Here is a 16,522-nt window from a genome sequence, read left to right on the forward strand (position 1 = left end):
ACACACACACAGACACACACACACAGACACACACACAGACACACACACAGACACACACACACAGACACACACACAGACACACACACAGACACACACCCCCACCCCCACCACCGAACAAAACCTTTGAGGCAATAAAAGGAAACAAAGTTAAATTACAAAACAAGACAACTGAACATAATTAATATGTAACACGTACGCAGATGGAAATGACGTGTGTACAAAATGTATTATTCTCCTCAGTCTTCAGTTAGCCTCTTTCTATGGATTTAGTAGTGAATTCCTATTATAACTCAGAGACTCAGCCCCCGGGAAAGAGAATGATACCTGGCTCCTGGTAGTTAATTTTTTTTTTAAAGTCAGTGTGTTTAAAATACTATATGAAAGTCTAAAAGCTTTTAGAATGCCAACCATTAACTTAAAATACTGCTGAAAACAAGTCTAGATGCACAGGCCAGGCAAAGAATGAGCATAAGCAGGTAGGAGTAGGTGACTGCATATTTACCCTGAGCTCCCAAAATGACGTCTCTACCAAGTCATGCCCACCCAGTTCAGACGTTAGCTAACATAAAATGCCCCATAAGGCAGAGCCAGTTGAAACTCTAGCTTTTGCCTTGGTTCATATCATGGCTTCAAGAGCAGAGCAGCCAGGATGGTTAGATGAGATAATAGAGGTATACACCCGGCTGAGTCCCTAGTGAACCCAGATACCTGGAGCCACCAACACAAGAAGGGGTCCCAGTTCCCGCTTAATAAGATAAGCACTCCCGCCGACTGTCACTACCCCACCATGTCTAAAGAATAGACCACATAACGAGAGCTTTCCCTATCTAGACAGTAAGGCTTTCAGCCTTATAGTGGGACCAATAAATGAGTAGGTGAAGTGACAAGAATTCAGTTCTCGTCAATGAGAACTAAGATTTTATTCTTCTTCATTCTCTCTGCCTTCAGACACCCCTAAGGGAGATAAGAATCTATTCTGTTTTTTATAACTCTTAGAGACATCATAGAGGTCACATAAGGTCAGCCTCTGCCCTGGCCTACACCTGGGTCCCTTACAGCTTGAAGCCCACTGTAGGGAATTTTAAGCAGATGGTGTCCTCTTGTGTTGGACAACGCAACGGCTCTTAGTTGGCTTCCTTTCCCTCCCCACCCCTGCTGACCTCTGGTTCACAGGTCTCTTCTTGGGATTCTCAATGGTGTCCCAATTTCTGGAATTTCCTGGTTTTGAATTTTGCTCAATAAACACACACACACACACACACACACACACACACACACAGTGACTCTCAAGACTGAGGGTGATGCAAGCTGACCTCCAGGAGGGCAGACAGGTGCCAACAGCAAGACCAGGTAGTCTGAGATCCAGGAGGCCCGGCCTGGAGTCTCTGACTTGAATCTCTAACACACTAGTAGCTGCTGCTGCATTCTCAGCTGAGATCCACAAATCCCCTTTGCAAGGATTTCTACATGGGCAAATGAGGAAATTATCTTAAAGCTTGAGACCCAGACCAAAGCAGCAGGCTGAAGCCCCTGATTAATGGGCAGGGGCGTTTTTTTTTTTCTCCCTCTCCACCGGGAACTTTCCTTGCCCATTTAATCAGTGGCTTCTGGGTCAGAGCTGCCACAGACCCATTTAGTTACAAGAAAATTCAATAAATAGCACCTCTCAGAAGCACTTTCAATGCCTGCTGTCAGGGGAAGAAAGGGTTCATGTCCCGGGATGAATTAGAGCTCTAGTTAGAGACCCAGGAGGTAACGCTTTTGTGTTATTTCTCTAGAGTACCCAAGAACTGCAATTCCTCTCAGACATTCAGAAAGGAAGTTTCAATACCAAAAAGGGATCTTATGATGAATCTGTGACCTCAGGTCACACACACACAATGCTTTAACATGTGTATCTCCACCCCAATCTTTTGAACCTCAAAGTAATTGCTATTTATGAGCAATCATAAACATATCATTCTACTAAGTCTGTATTTTTAAATTGTCTTTGGATTTTGAGACGACTAAAAAATAATCTTAGCCGAAGGATAGCTCAGTTGGCATAGTGCAACCAAGAAGATCTGAGTTAGATCCTTAGAACCAGTGGGAATTGGTTTGTTTGCTTGATTTTTAAAAAAGAACCAAGAATACTAGACATTGGTGCACCCTTGTAAACCTCATCACTCAGTAGGTAACCCCAGCTCTCAGTGGGTAACCTCAGCACTCAGTGGGTAACCTCAGCACTCAGTGGGTAACCCCAGCACTCAGTGGGTAACCTCAGCACTCAGTGGGTAACCCCAGCACTCAGTGGGTCATCTCAGCATTCAGTAGGTAACCCCAGCACTCAGTGGATAACCCCAGCACTCAGTGAGTAACCCCAATACTCAGCGGGTCATCCCATCTCTCAGTAGGTAACCCCAGCACTCAGTAGGTCATCTCAGCACTCAGTGGGTCATCATAGAACACAGTAGGTAACCTCAGCACTTAGTAGGTAGCCCCAGCACTCAGTGGGTAACCCCAGCACTCAGTGGGTTATTCCATCTCTCAGTAGGCAACCCCAGCACTCAGTAGGTCATTCCATCACTCAGTGTGTCATCCTAGCACACAGTAGATAACCTCAGCACTTAGTAAGTAGCTCCAGCACTCAGTGGGTAACCCCAGCACTCAATAGGTCATCTTAGCACTCAGCAGGTAACCTCAGCACTCACAAGCTCATATTTGGAACTCTCTGGACTGCCAATCTAGGCTAATCATCATTCTTCAAGAGAGACCCTGTCCTAATAAACCAATGTGGTGGCTTCTGAAGAACTATACCCCAAAATGACCTCTGGCTTCCACACATGTGCGCATGCACGGTTATACAACTGCTCTCTTTCACATGCACTTGCACACGCACTTACAAATTTCTTGTAAGTAGAACTTGATGCATCCCACTGGGAAACACAGCTGCAATTTAGAGGAAACTTTGGGGTTGCCCTGGTCCAATTCACAGCCACTGGTCTCTATTTGCCTTATTATTTTCAAAAGACGCTGCAAGGTGGATTCTTATATGCAGCAGGCATTGAGAAACGTGACTGCTAACTGAGTGTTTCCGTGAGTCGTTGTTTGGAAGCACCTGGGTCCACTCAAAGGTATAATCTCACAGTGACATTTCTATCCCACAGACTGAAACATAATAACTCCTTATGTTTTCAGCCAACCAAGTTTTCCGTTGTAGTATCATTCAGAATTATAGAAGAAACATATAATAAATATCCCAGATACCTGGACAGTTCGTAGAGTGTGGAACTGAGCAAAGAGCCTCCTCCCTCCCTCCCACCCTCCCTTGCCTAGACCCACTATCAAGTTTTGTTCAAGAGAACCTAATTTTCTACCTGACTCCCTGCCTTAGAAGATCAACAATCTGCCTTCCCAGAACACCGCTACCTGTAACACACATGCACACGCACACACACGCATGCACACACACACATACACACACGCATGCACACACACATGCACGCTCTCACACACATACACACACACACACATGCATGCTCTCACACACATACACACACACACACACACACACACGCATACACACACAGGCACACTCACACACGCACATGCGCACATACACCTTGATTTGTATAAACCGCCCCGGATAACAAGAATCTTGAACCTTATGGGAGTTAATAAGAAACACCATGAATAAATGAACTAATTTGTGGTCAAAATGTAACAAGTAGTCTTTTCAAAAAGATGTATTCATTTTTAGGTAAGCATAATTGAGGCACAAACTATAATAGCTTTCTTTAACAGAACAAGGAAAAGGAACAAAACAGAAGGAAAAGAGAAAAGTGAATAAAGTAGGCACCCCCCCCCAAAACAAATGCAGCCAAGTCAAGGATAAAAGAAATGTTCGGATACAGTGCCACCTAGTGGACATTGCTCCAAATTGACGCCCTCTGGACTGCCAATGGGTTTTCCAATCGGAAATGGGGAAGTTTCAGTACTGAGTGCTGTATCTGTCAAAGAAGATTACATTAAATTTTCATCTTTGCTGTCAGAGTACAACTGCAGAGACACGAAAACAACTGATTTGATTTTTTTCCTAATTTCAACTGTAGCTCAACTCATAGGAAAAAATGTTGGGATTTCACAATCTCTTCTCCTCCCTAGGGAACACAGCATACAAAACATCAATTGTGTAACTATGGTCTTGACTACGGCCTTTATGCGACTTTTCTTAAACAGGACATCCATAAAGTGCAGTTCCCAGGAGTGTCATAGGGAAAGCATCCAGACTACTAGGACCCAGCTCACAGCTCTCTTCAGACCCCTGCATGGCCTATTTGCCTATTTGATTTAGGAGTTGTTTTGTTGTTGTTGTTTGTTTGTATGTTTTTGCCAAACCCAGGAAACAGCTGCTCATCTTGAGAAGTTGATCCCACTTATGGGAGGCCACACTGGTAAGAATAAATACAAATTCTGAGTCGCACTTTAAAGTCCTTGGCTGGCTATAGGGACTGCAACACTTCCATCGAATTTCCAAGCCACCTTTACAGACTGCTAAATAACTGCTAGAAACGAGATCCTGAGCATATATGATTAATGTTTGTTTGACTGCAATCTGGATACCGTCCTTCTAAATAATAAAAACATGTCTCAGCTGCCTAGGTTTCATGTGAAAGGTCAAGTTGCAGGAGTTTGGGTTTTTCAGTCTGAAATCCCACTTGGGCTGTGATATGAATCATGTGATCCATTGGTACCTGTCAATCAGATCACCGGAGAAGCAATTTGTACAGCCAGATGCTCCCGACATCAGCACCAGCCAGTAGCAAGGGTCTCAGGTGGCTGCCTCCCTCTGCAGTACCACAGCAGCTGCAGGGACATCTGGCTGGCTGAACAAGGATTTAACACCCCGCTTGCCAGATATAATACAGGGTTCATACACTTGTTAACATATGTAATGCATTCATTTTAACATCTTAATGATACCCTTCCTGTAATTCTTCTCCAACCTAGTTACAAGAACAGTGCATTCATCAGCCAGTTAGCACATGAATGCCACACTCCGGGCTGTTTCGGAAAATAAATGGCCCATTTCCCATTCCTGCAGAGAAGTCCTGTAAGTAGAAGTTACTTCTACTTGGTAAAGAACTCAGAGATCTCCTCCTCCTGGGCCCAGGCCACAGCTTCAAGCTCCTATCACTCCTCAGAAAGAAAACTGCCTCTTCCAGTTCCTCTCAGTCTTAGTGCCACAGACTAATGTGCACATGGTGGCTGCAAAGAGCATCTTAAATGCAAGGGGAGCTTATCCCTCCTCTTCTTGAAATCACTTGATGACTTCAGGAACAAGTACAGTCCTAAGGTTTATAAAACCCCTCATGACTGGGCCTCTGTGAGAGAGAGATAGAGAGAGAGATAGAGATAGAGAGAGAAAGAAAGAGAGAGAGAGAGAGAGAGAGAGAGAGAGAGAGAGAGAGAGAGAGAGAGAGATTTGATGAAAGCATCTTCTGTTATTCATAAACTTTTTCCACCCAGGCCTATTTATGCCAGTGAGATAACTCAAGGGATGGGAGCTGGTTGCCAGAGCAACCAAGTACATGATTAGGAGATTGGAGTTTTGCAAGGTATTCCATTGTCCTTCCACATCTTAAGACTTAGAAACTGTTTTGGTAGAGAACTAGAACACTGGCTACCTGAAGTCTTTGGGTGTAGAGAAAACAGTAGATGTTCACTGAGCTGACTGCCTGGCTTCATAGTTCCTCCTCCTCTGCCGGCTGCCTCCTCCCTCAAGGATGCTGGCAGCACTATGTCTAGGCCCTGTAGGCCCTGTAGAGCTGCTTCTTTCTGATGGTCCCAGGTGCCAGAACCTGGCTTCCTATTCATGGATACCTTTGATACCTGCTGCTCCTTCTGTTAAGCCTGAGACTCTCTAGGAGAAAAGACCAAATCCACAGTTGTCCAATTACAGCAAGCAGAGGTTTGGGGTGCACCCTGAACTGGCCATCCTGCTGCCTCACCCTAAGTCAGGATTTGAGAGAGCAGCCCCTGCTGGCCTCCCGAAGTTCCTTGTTTTAGAAGAGCTAAGGTGTTCACAGGGGTGAGAGCTGGCTGTTATACATTGTTAGAAAGAAAGAACAATAGGGACAGAACAAGGGTAAAGTATACATCACACAAGCGAGGTTGCAAGCAGTTTACATCAGGTACATGGTTCCAGACCCTGGGTCAAGGGACAGAGGTGCATATCTTACATATCAAAGCAGACCTGGCCTCAGCCTCCAGGTTCTCCTAGCATCCTTCAGTCCCTAGCTAGCATACATACTCTGTCCCCAACTGTGAACTTTCCAGCCCAGGGGCAGGGCTGCCCTTCCCCTAGAGGCTCCTCCTTATATAATCCAGACATTTTGGTCTCCTCTCTCTCTCCTACTTTCTCTTCTTCTTTCTGTGCATGCACACTTTCTCTCTTTATCTGCCCCCCTCCTCTCTTTCTTTTCCGATGGCAACTCCTCTAGTCTCCTTCCCAGGGGCCAGAGAACTCACCCAAGAGCAGCTTGCCCAATACACCTGCCTTTAATATAATCTAATCTGGCTTAAACTGGCTCATTTCAGCAACGGAGAAATAACTTAACAACACAAACTTATTCCTAATTATAAATAGAAACCTGAATTTGCAAGGACGTAACATGAGACAAACAGGAACTCAATTTTAACTGTTTAAATGCAAACAGAACCCTTAGCCCTTGGGTCCCCCCCTCCGCCATTAACTTGCAAGGTTATCCTTCCTGTTTTGGTCTTGCACTTAGCCTGAATCCCCTAGTGGCTCCTGCAGGGATCTTCGGGTGCAAAGGTTTTTTACCTCCAAGAACTGAAAGAGCAGCCACCACCTTGCCATACAACCCCTGCCAGAGCAGGACTTAGAATCCTTATCTCAGCTTCCCCTGCCCCAGAGAGAGACATGATTATTTGTCCATATGATGGCTCAGGTCCCTAGGGGGAGTCATTGAGTCCCCAAAGCTAAGACCTTCAGAGCTACCTCCTGTCTGAGCAGGTACATAATGGGAGACGCCCCTCACCCCAGCTTCCTCAGGCAGAGTCCTCAGCCCTGGGAAAGCTCTCAGAATGGACACCACTCCTCAGCATCCCCAGGAGGAATGGAAGTCCAAAGGGAGATCCAGCCACTCAGCAAAAAGAGGAGTGGGAGAAGGCAGAAGGGGTTTCTAACCCCACTGCTCCTGAGAGTCCGACCTCCTCCTGCTCACTGAGAAACTCTCATGGAAGTCTTTGAGAGCTCCTGGTGAAGAACTTGGCCATCATGGCCACACAGGTACCATTTCTTCCAGGAGTGAGGGGAAGAGACGTTCTACAACTGCTAATGTACTTTCCACACCAAGAGCCCAAGGAACTACGTTCCTTGTTTTCATAAAGAAGAGCGATGCTTCTCCTGGAAGGGCAATGGGTATTCTGGGAATAGAAAATTAGTTTTTATTGTTTAACCTTCATGGTTTAAATGAGGAAGCTTCTGCTGTGGCTAAAGGTCTCCTTGGGCTTTGATTTAAAAAATGCCTTATGACAGCAGTATTAGTCTTCATAAAAGCCCAACTTTAAAGTGGCTTCTATTATGCTACTCAGTTTTTTAAAGGGGGGTATGCAGGGGCTCAATGGAGGGGTGAGGTGTTCCTCTGCTTTGCTCTGCCCACAGCAACAAGAGAAGCCAGCCTTACATTAGCTGTGCTTTCTACATCACTAAACCCCGCCTCCTCAAAAAAAGATGGCTTCCGCAGTCTCCCAGCCCTTTCTTGATACCCTAGGGATCGGAATCACAGGGCAGCCAAGATGTCAGACCAGCCACTGCAGACACTGAGATGACAAGGGAAAGATGCAGACCGCCAGAGAAAAGCCCCTATCAGGCTCATGGCCACAGAGAGAAAGCTGCCCTCTGGAAACAGAATATACTCGAGACCTATAGCCCTAACAAATCCTGAGTGTACAACATGGTTTGCTTCTGACAAGTGACTAGCCACACGTGCTGACTAGTTCTATGTCAACTTGACACAGGCTAAAGTCATCTGAGAGATGGGAACCTCAATTGAGAAAAGGCCTCCATAAGATCAAGGTGTAGGCAAGCCTGTAGGGGATTTTCTTAATTAGTGACCGATGGAGGAAGGCCCAGCCCAGTGTGGGTGGTGCCATTCCTGGGCTGGTGGTCCTGGGTTCTACAAGAACCCAAGAAGGCAGGCTGAGAAAGCCAGGAGGAGCAAACCAGTAAGCAGTAGTCTGCTGTGTTCTCTGTGTCAGCTCCCACCTCGTGTTCTGCTGTGTTCTCTGTATCAGCTCCCACCTCAAGAGTCTTGCTCTGTTTGATTTCCTGCCCTGAGCCCCTTCAATGATGAACACTGATATGTAAGCCAAATAAACCCTGACAAGATACAACATGACACATAATTTAGAATGGATATGGGTTATTCACTCACTTAACTTTGTGCTTTAAGTTGTATTACTACATGCCTGCCACTGGGGACATAAATGAAAGTCTTCTCAGGTGGATGCTTCTAACTCTGTTTCTTTCAAGGTGCCCATTCAGAATCTTTTCTTCCTTCCTGGGGTACTCACAGCACAGATCAAAACTCACCTCTGACATCACATACTGGTTAGTTCTGTATTGCAACCTTCCTGGCCCTGCCTTCTTCCCTGTGGCTCTCCTGAGATTGACATGATATACACTGTCAACAGTCTTTCCTTGAATGAATGACAGTGATGGCATTGTGGTTTAAATAAGAATGTCCCCCGCAGTCTCCTGTATTTGAACACTTGGTGGCACTGTTTGTGGAGGTCTAGAAGGAACAACCTTGCTGGAGGAAGTACTGCACTGGAGATGGGCTTTGAGGGTTCAAAGCCTCCTGCCATTCCCAATATGTGTGTTCATCCCTTCCCGTGTGTGTGTGTGTGTGTGTGTGTGTGTGTGTGTGTGTGTGCACATGCCTGTATGTCTTACTTATGTACATGCTACCATGTCTGCTGCATGCTGCTAAGCTTCCCTGCCGTAAGTCAGCCAGCCCATCATGAATGTCTTCCTCTCAGGATCCGTAAGCCCAAACAAACCCCGTCTTCTGTTAGCTGCCTTGATCATGATGTTTTATCGCAGCAATAGAAAAGTTACTGCAAAGCTTTGGCTCTGTAGGAAATCTCTGTGGATCTTACTTCAGATTTCCCATAAAGATAGCTTTTACACACACTAAGTATGATTGAGGTTGATTGCAATTCCCAAAACTATGATGGCAAAGGGAGATGGAATCCTACTGGAAAACCACTACATGACTAACACATCTCGATTTGAGAATACCAGTGACCCAAACTCAAGTTTCCTTCTGGGTTTATGAGAAACTCTCTTAGGATACATATTCTTGAACACAAAGGCAAAGAGACAGTAAACGGAATTTAAACTTCTCCCTTGATCTTTCTTTTGTAACTAAGAAGCCTATGAGAAATTTCATCCACATAACGACTCCAAAGTCTCCAGGCAGATATAACCTGTTTAAATTGCCCAGTGATTTCTAATTTACTTCAATTGAAATTTGAGAGGAGGCTTTTTACTTTATTCTATGTATGTATGTATGTATGTATGTATGTATGTATGTATCTATCTATCTATCTATCTATCTATCTATCTATCTATCTACTTGAGACATAGCTCTGACTGTCCTGGAACTCACTATATAGACCAGGCTCCCCTTAGACTCACAGAGATCCACTGCCTCTGCCTCCTGAGTGCTAAGATTAAAGGTGTATATACTAGCCTGACTTGGCTTTTTCCTAATAATCAACATGGAATTCTAAAGAATCAGAGTTCCATGAAGGGGAAAAAAAAGAAAAGAAAAAAGAAAAGAACCACTCAAAATGACTTGGGTAAATGTTTCTCAAACTATGAAATCTAGCTGAAAGCAGCAAGCGGTTGTCAGCATTCATGATCCTTTCTCTTAAATCCACTTTTCAGTCTCCCTCCCATGATGTTTCTAGTTCCCTACGTGTGAACTTTAGAAAATAAAATCCCAACCACCCAAACCTTTCAGGCTTGTGTTAACAGTTGATACACTTTCCCACTTATCCAGAGCTGATGTGTATCAGAAACTGCTGATGGCACTTCTCTCTCTGTCCTTGATGGTTCTAGGCCTCCTCTCTTCCTCAAGCATCAAGGAGGCAAATAGCAGCTCAGCTGGAGGATAGATGTCTAGCCTCCCTTTAAGCAAGCATGGTCTTCTAAGTCCTGCCAGGCAACAGGATTCTTAGTACAGAGGTGTCACTGCCACATATGGCCATCCCTTCTTCTATTACCCTTTCCCTATCTAGACATGACAACACAAGGGGCCTCCCTGGACACAAGGAGGATGGGGACCAGCTGAAGGAGAATCCAGGTCTGGATGGCTCATCTTAGGAGTACAGTATGGGGGGGGGGACAAAAACAAAACAAACAAAACCACCACCACCAATGATAACAATAAAATACCCATTGATAAGATTCTTCCAGTTAAGATGATGTCAAGTAATGGTGACAATTTCATTGCTGATTAAAGCATCAGAAATGTTGGGTTCTCTAGTCTTACTATACTGTGCTCATGTACATTATAAATTCTTACATATACTGACTGTCTCAGAATCAGAATGAGTATTGCTCTGGTAATGATGATTCTTTCTTACCCCACTTCTCCAGTAAGGCCCTAGAGGATCAGAGGTCTGCCAATAGCATAACTTATTGTCATTGGCATCATTAGGGTGGTGGTGTTTGTTGTTTGCTTTTAAGTTCATTTATTTGATGTGTGTGAATCTTTGCCAGCATGAATGTGTGTACCACATGTGTGTAGTGCCCACAGAGGTCAGAAGAGAACATCAGCTGTTACAGATGGTTGGTAGCCAAAATACAAGTGCTGTGGACTGAAGTCAGCACCTGACCAGTACAGATGCAGATACTCACAGCCAACCATCAGACTGAGCCCGAGGATGCCAATGGAAGAGCTAGGGAAAGGACTGAAGGAGCTGAAGGGGATTGCAGCCCCATAAGAAGAACAAGATCAACTAACTGGACTACCCAGAGTTCCATGAGACTAAACCACCAACCATGGCAGGATCTAGGACTCCAGATGCATATGTAGCAGAGGATGGTCGTATCTCACATCAGTGGGAGGGGAGGGAGGCTTGATGCCCCAGCATAGGGAGACACTAGAGGAGTGAGGCAGGAATGGGTCAGGTGAAGGAACACCCTCATAGAGGCAAAGGGGAAGGGGTGAAGAGGGATGGGATCGAGGGATGGTAGAGGGGTAATCAGGAAGGGGGATATCATTTGAAATTTAAATTAATAAAATGACTAATAAAAAAAGAGAGAGAGGAAGATACCTGAAATCATTCCCCAGCCTCTGTACATACAAGCAGGAGCAAGTGTATATAGACAGGTCCATGCAGACACCCACCCACATACACACAATTCACAACTTAAAGTTGAAAAACAAGTGCAGTGGCTGGAGAGATGGTTTAGCAATTCAGAACACTGACTGTTCTTCCAGAGGACCCTGGCTCAATTCCCAGCACCCACACGGCTGCTCATAACTCCACTTCCAGGGGTTCTTGCTCCTTATGGCCTTTGAGGATTCCAGATACACATGTGGTACACAGACATACATGAACGCTAAATACCCATATAGATTAAGTAAGTAAATAAATAAATAAACAAACAAACAAACAAACAAAGCAACCATAAGCCCTTTGCTTCTTCCTATTTCCTTCAAGGTACAGGGTGTCTTCTTGTAGACAGCAAAGAGACACTTAGAGATCTCTATCTTTGATATCACACCTGTAAATTCTTTTACAGGCAAATACCATACAGGTTTTCTACCAAAAGTTCCTAGAGTGAGATCAACAAGCTGGCACACTGAAGGCAGGTGGAGTCACAGCCCCCAGGGCCCAGAATCTTTACTTGACAAATAACAGATGTCTCTCCACTGAGTCCAAACGGACGGTCTAGGGTGAGTGTCCTCCCTGCCACGCATGGCAGTTCTGATTACCGCCTGAACTCACCGCTCTGCCCAAGCCTGGCTGGCTGGGTAGAACCCAGGAAGGCTGCCAAAATTGAAACCAGGCATCACTTTACAAATCAGACACCACATTCATACTAGTGTTTGTTTTATTGTCATAGACTGTTTTGATAGACTTTATAAATTGCGGTTGGTAGAGCTGGACCAGTAGGAGGGTTTTCAGAGTTCTGTGCTAAAGGGGAAATAAAGCCAAGAAAACCCAGCCACAAACAAAAAAATAAAATAAAATAAAAAGGAGGGAAAAACAAGATTACTTGTCTGACCACAATGAGCTGGGTAAACATCACTTTCTGCACGCCTCTAATGTGATATTACACTCATGTCTGGTATGTGTCAAAGTTGCATGGGCTCATCTCTCAATACCGACTGTATCTACACCTGAATTGTTCTCTGGGCTCACTCAGTCTCTCTTAGAACTAAAGTTAAGATGTCAGCCTTCTTCAGAATGCTTACCACACCCTTCCTATTTTTAGCATTGCCAAGACAAATTAGAAATCTGATTACTGTGGCAAATTACGCGGATGTCACATTAACCAATGGTTTTCATCAAAGGTTAATACATTTGGCAAACCGTTCATTTGACTAGGATAAAAGAGTACATTCTTGGGTATAAGGAAAAGGTCTGGCAAGGTGCCTCCGTCCACAGTTGCACCCTATGGATGTTGGTTAACTGTAATGTAAGGTCTGGGTAACATTCATCTCCTTCCTAAAGATCAGGCCTAGGAAGAAATGGAATCTTCCACCTCTAGCACACACTGGCGTATTACAATAATGTGTATATTATACCAATATATATTGGCTTATTGTAATTAGTCACTGGGCTTTTAAAAGGATTTTATAAATTGCTAACTTTTTTAATGTAAACTCCTACAGCATAGCAAAAACAAGTACAAAATTAATTAAATACAGCCCAATTCCTCTTGAGAACCATAATTATCTGTTAATATTAAAAGCTGCCCTCTCTCTCTCTCTCTCTCTCTCTCTCTCTCTCCTCTCCCCCTTCTCTCTCTCCTCCCTCTCTCCCTGTCCCTCTTCCCTCCTTCCCCACCTCTCTTCCTCTCAAAAGGCAGTGTTTCATTATGTAGCTCATGCTAATCTCAAATTCACAATCCCTCTGCCTTAGTTTGGGATTACAGACATGAGCCACACCTGGTAACCTTGTGCTTTTAATACAAGCCATTGATTCTTGTCTGGTCTTGGTCCTAGTTTGCCAGTTTCTGAATCTGAACCCAGAGCCTCACCCTCAATAAATACACATTCCACTACTGAGGTTTACCCCCAGACCAAGAAAGGCCATAACTTTTTAAAAACTGGTAAAATTATTTTTCTCCTAATCCTAGCTGTGTTCACTTATTTAAAATAATTATATACTGTATTAAATTATATATATATATATATATATATATATATATATATATATATATATTACACAGGCAGATAAACAGCTTCCACAAGCAACATGCCTTCTTGTACTTGCTATGATAACATCTACTTTACTGATTCTACGACACTCGGTTTTAGTGAATCATCTCTGAAATTAAGATGCAAGTAGACTCTGTGATAATCACCTTGACATTTTTAGTCTGTATGTTGTCTTGGTGACAAGACACAATGAAGTAAGCTGAAAAGCTGTGATATATTAAATCTAATAAAATACAACAGTAATTCGAAATGTTATATTTACTTTAAAAGTATTACACCTTAGTCTTTCTACCTGTACTGTTAGCTGACATACTTTTAGAACTATGGTATCCCTCTGAAGAGCTAAGCCAAAATGGATTGTACCAGTTATATCTGAACAAATTTAAGGCTTAATAGCTTTGAGAAGGCCAGAGTTTACTCTGAGAGGACGAGGCAACGCAAGGAGTAGCCATCTGGAAGCTGAGAGGGAGAGCGCATGAGGGTTCACAGACAGACACTCACTCGGCACTGAGCACTGGACTCCTACAGAGTTTTTGGTGGAGTCAGTAAGTACATTAGTTCTGGGGCAGCAGAATTCCCAGGAGACTCGGGAAACCCTGACAGGCAAGTATGTTCCTCTCAGCTGTAGCTGTTGACGAGTCTTCTCCATTTCCATCTCTCTTGTTGCCCAGCTCTCACAGAAAATAAGAAAGGAGACACCCAATTTCCACCTCACCCATCACTACATCTCCTGCTCTGGATGCCTCCCTCTCATCACATGTTGGGAATTGTTTCTAATGCTTTGTCTTATTTCGGCTCCCAAAAGCTGCACTTCCAGACCTGCGGGTCCCTGCACTCAGCTGGCTTCAATTGATAACAAAGAACTATTACCAATGGCTGGGCAGGGAGATGGGGCAAGACTTTTAGATTGTCTGGGCAAGGGACCAAGTTGTGGGGGTGGACAGAGAATGGCCATGATGGGGAAGCAGAAAGATGAAACTTAAAGGCCCACCAGCATGTAAGAATCTGGGAATCCCTAGGGGCCACTTCTCTAATAGGGTCTGGGGTAGCAGAGATGAAATACAGATACTAAAAGATGTTACCTCAGGAATGATAGAGGGGAGTGTTTGCAGGTCGTGGAGAGGTTTAGAAGTCCTCAGCCACTGAGCTAGTCAAGGCATAGCAAAAGTAGCTGGTGTGTGTGTGTGTGTGTGTGTGTGTGTGTGTGTCTTTCATTCATGAATCCAGTGAGCTTTTGGGCGGGTGCAGTGTAAGCATGACCCCCCTCCTCCCATAGGAGCCAAAGTGGTTTAATAAATTCACACTACACCACACCTGACAGCAAGAGGCCAATTACACTACCCGGCTCCTTATGGGAGCCCAGGCCACCAGTGTAAGACAGGGGATCCTACAGGAGCCAATGGGCAAAGAGCTACCATAAAATCCTGGGAACCTAGAACATGGTTTTTAGATCAAGGATTCAAACTAACAACATGATCGCCTACTAACTGTAGTCACTCAGCTTCTCCTTCCAGATATGCTATCAAATCCCTCCTCTTAAAAACAAGGAGAGAAATCGGCCACCACCAGCTTTGAAAGAATTCTCCTTAAGACAGCCTCATCAGCTCTTTTACAAATTAGTAAAGGAACAGAGTTAACAGCACTTCAGGAGCCTTAACCTTCAGTTACCGACTTTATGACGTCAGTGTGGACTTACCTTTTGCATGGCCCCTTGAAAGGCTTCTTTAAGTCTCCTGCATGAATCTGGTAGTGCTTCTGTGTCTTCACTCTCCAGAGTCGAGTCCTGCATACCTGGGTTTTTGTGGAGTCTCAGAATTCTATAAAAGCAGTGAGTGCTGTCTTCTGATATTCTGTTAGGATCCATCTAAGGGAGGGAACGGATAGCAAAGGGGTTATGGTTAATGAAGTGTGACTTGATAACAAAAGGGTTGTGCTTAGAGTTTTCAATTCCCCAGTGATTGGTAATTAATAAAATTATCCTCAAGCCAGCCATGGTGGTACACACCTTTAATCCCACCATACAGAAGGCAGAAGCAGGCCAGTCTCTGTGAGTGAGAAGCCAGCCTGGTCTACAAAATGAGTTCTAGGACAGCCAGAGAGGTTATACAAAGAAACATTGTCTTAAAAAAACATACATTTATTTTTTATATTTACACATATATGTGTACACACACACACATATAATTTTATTTTAATATATATTAAAACATCTTTTTGGTGTGCATGTATATGCATACATGTGTGAATGGGTCTGAGCACCTGTACATGCATAAGTGATTCACAGGAGTGTGTCCCACACTCAACTTTAATTTTTTGACATGGGGTATTTCATTGAACATGGAGCTCACCTATTGGCCAGACTGGCAGCCAGCAAGACCTCAGAATCGTCCTGTCTCCATTTCCCATGGCAAGGATTTGAGTAGCAAGAACTTTATCGATGGACCAGTATCCCCTGCACTGGCCACACTGACTTCTAAATCATTTTGATGAGTAGCTGACAATCACCCCCAATACACGATGCCATGGATTCTTAACAACAAAAATGTATGTGTGTAATTTACAGGGAATGAACTTCTCCGTGGACAGAATCACAGATATCATATGTGATCCCAGCAGGCAGGGGAACACTCCTTAAGCTAGATTGGTGGTTCATAGATAAAATCTACTGGAGAAGCCAAAGCAGAAGGATCAGGGTTTGAAGACAGCCTGGGCTACATAGTGATTTCCAGGCCAGCCTTGGCTACAGTGTAAGACCCTGTCTCATAAACAAGAATAAGACACGTGCAACATAGTAGAGGAAACCACATGGAGATAAAACCCACTCGAAGAACCAAAGCATGACGCCTGTATAAATCAGACAAAATTAGCATAATCTTTAGCTACTGTTTCCATTGACTTTCTTCCTTAGTCTATGAGTATTTTGATGAGTGAAAGAAGGGAGTGAGAAACCCATCTGTGCCTCAACAAAACCCGAAGCCACGAGTAATTTCTCTTTCTGATGAGTACTATGTAACTTCTCTTTCTCATGAGTACTATGTAACTTCTCTTTC

At 44.1% G+C, this 16,522-nt stretch overlaps 1 protein-coding gene across 1 annotated transcript in view; it reads right to left on the reverse strand.

The window, feature by feature from the left end:
- The window catches only part of Tnfsf11 (TNF superfamily member 11), a 30,115-nt gene that overhangs the window by 6,962 nt on the left and 6,631 nt on the right, over nucleotides 1–16,522 (reverse strand). Inside the window, exon 2 of the mRNA XM_028752723.1 lies at nucleotides 15,169–15,336. Within this exon, the coding sequence (XP_028608556.1) occupies nucleotides 15,169–15,336 (168 nt within the window). The remainder of the gene's footprint in view (nucleotides 1–15,168; nucleotides 15,337–16,522) is intronic.

The sequence above is a fragment of the Grammomys surdaster genome, unplaced genomic scaffold (assembly GCF_004785775.1).
Source record: "Grammomys surdaster isolate TR1022 unplaced genomic scaffold, NIH_TR_1.0 125934, whole genome shotgun sequence".
In the NCBI taxonomy this organism is placed as follows: domain Eukaryota; kingdom Metazoa; phylum Chordata; class Mammalia; order Rodentia; family Muridae; genus Grammomys; species Grammomys surdaster.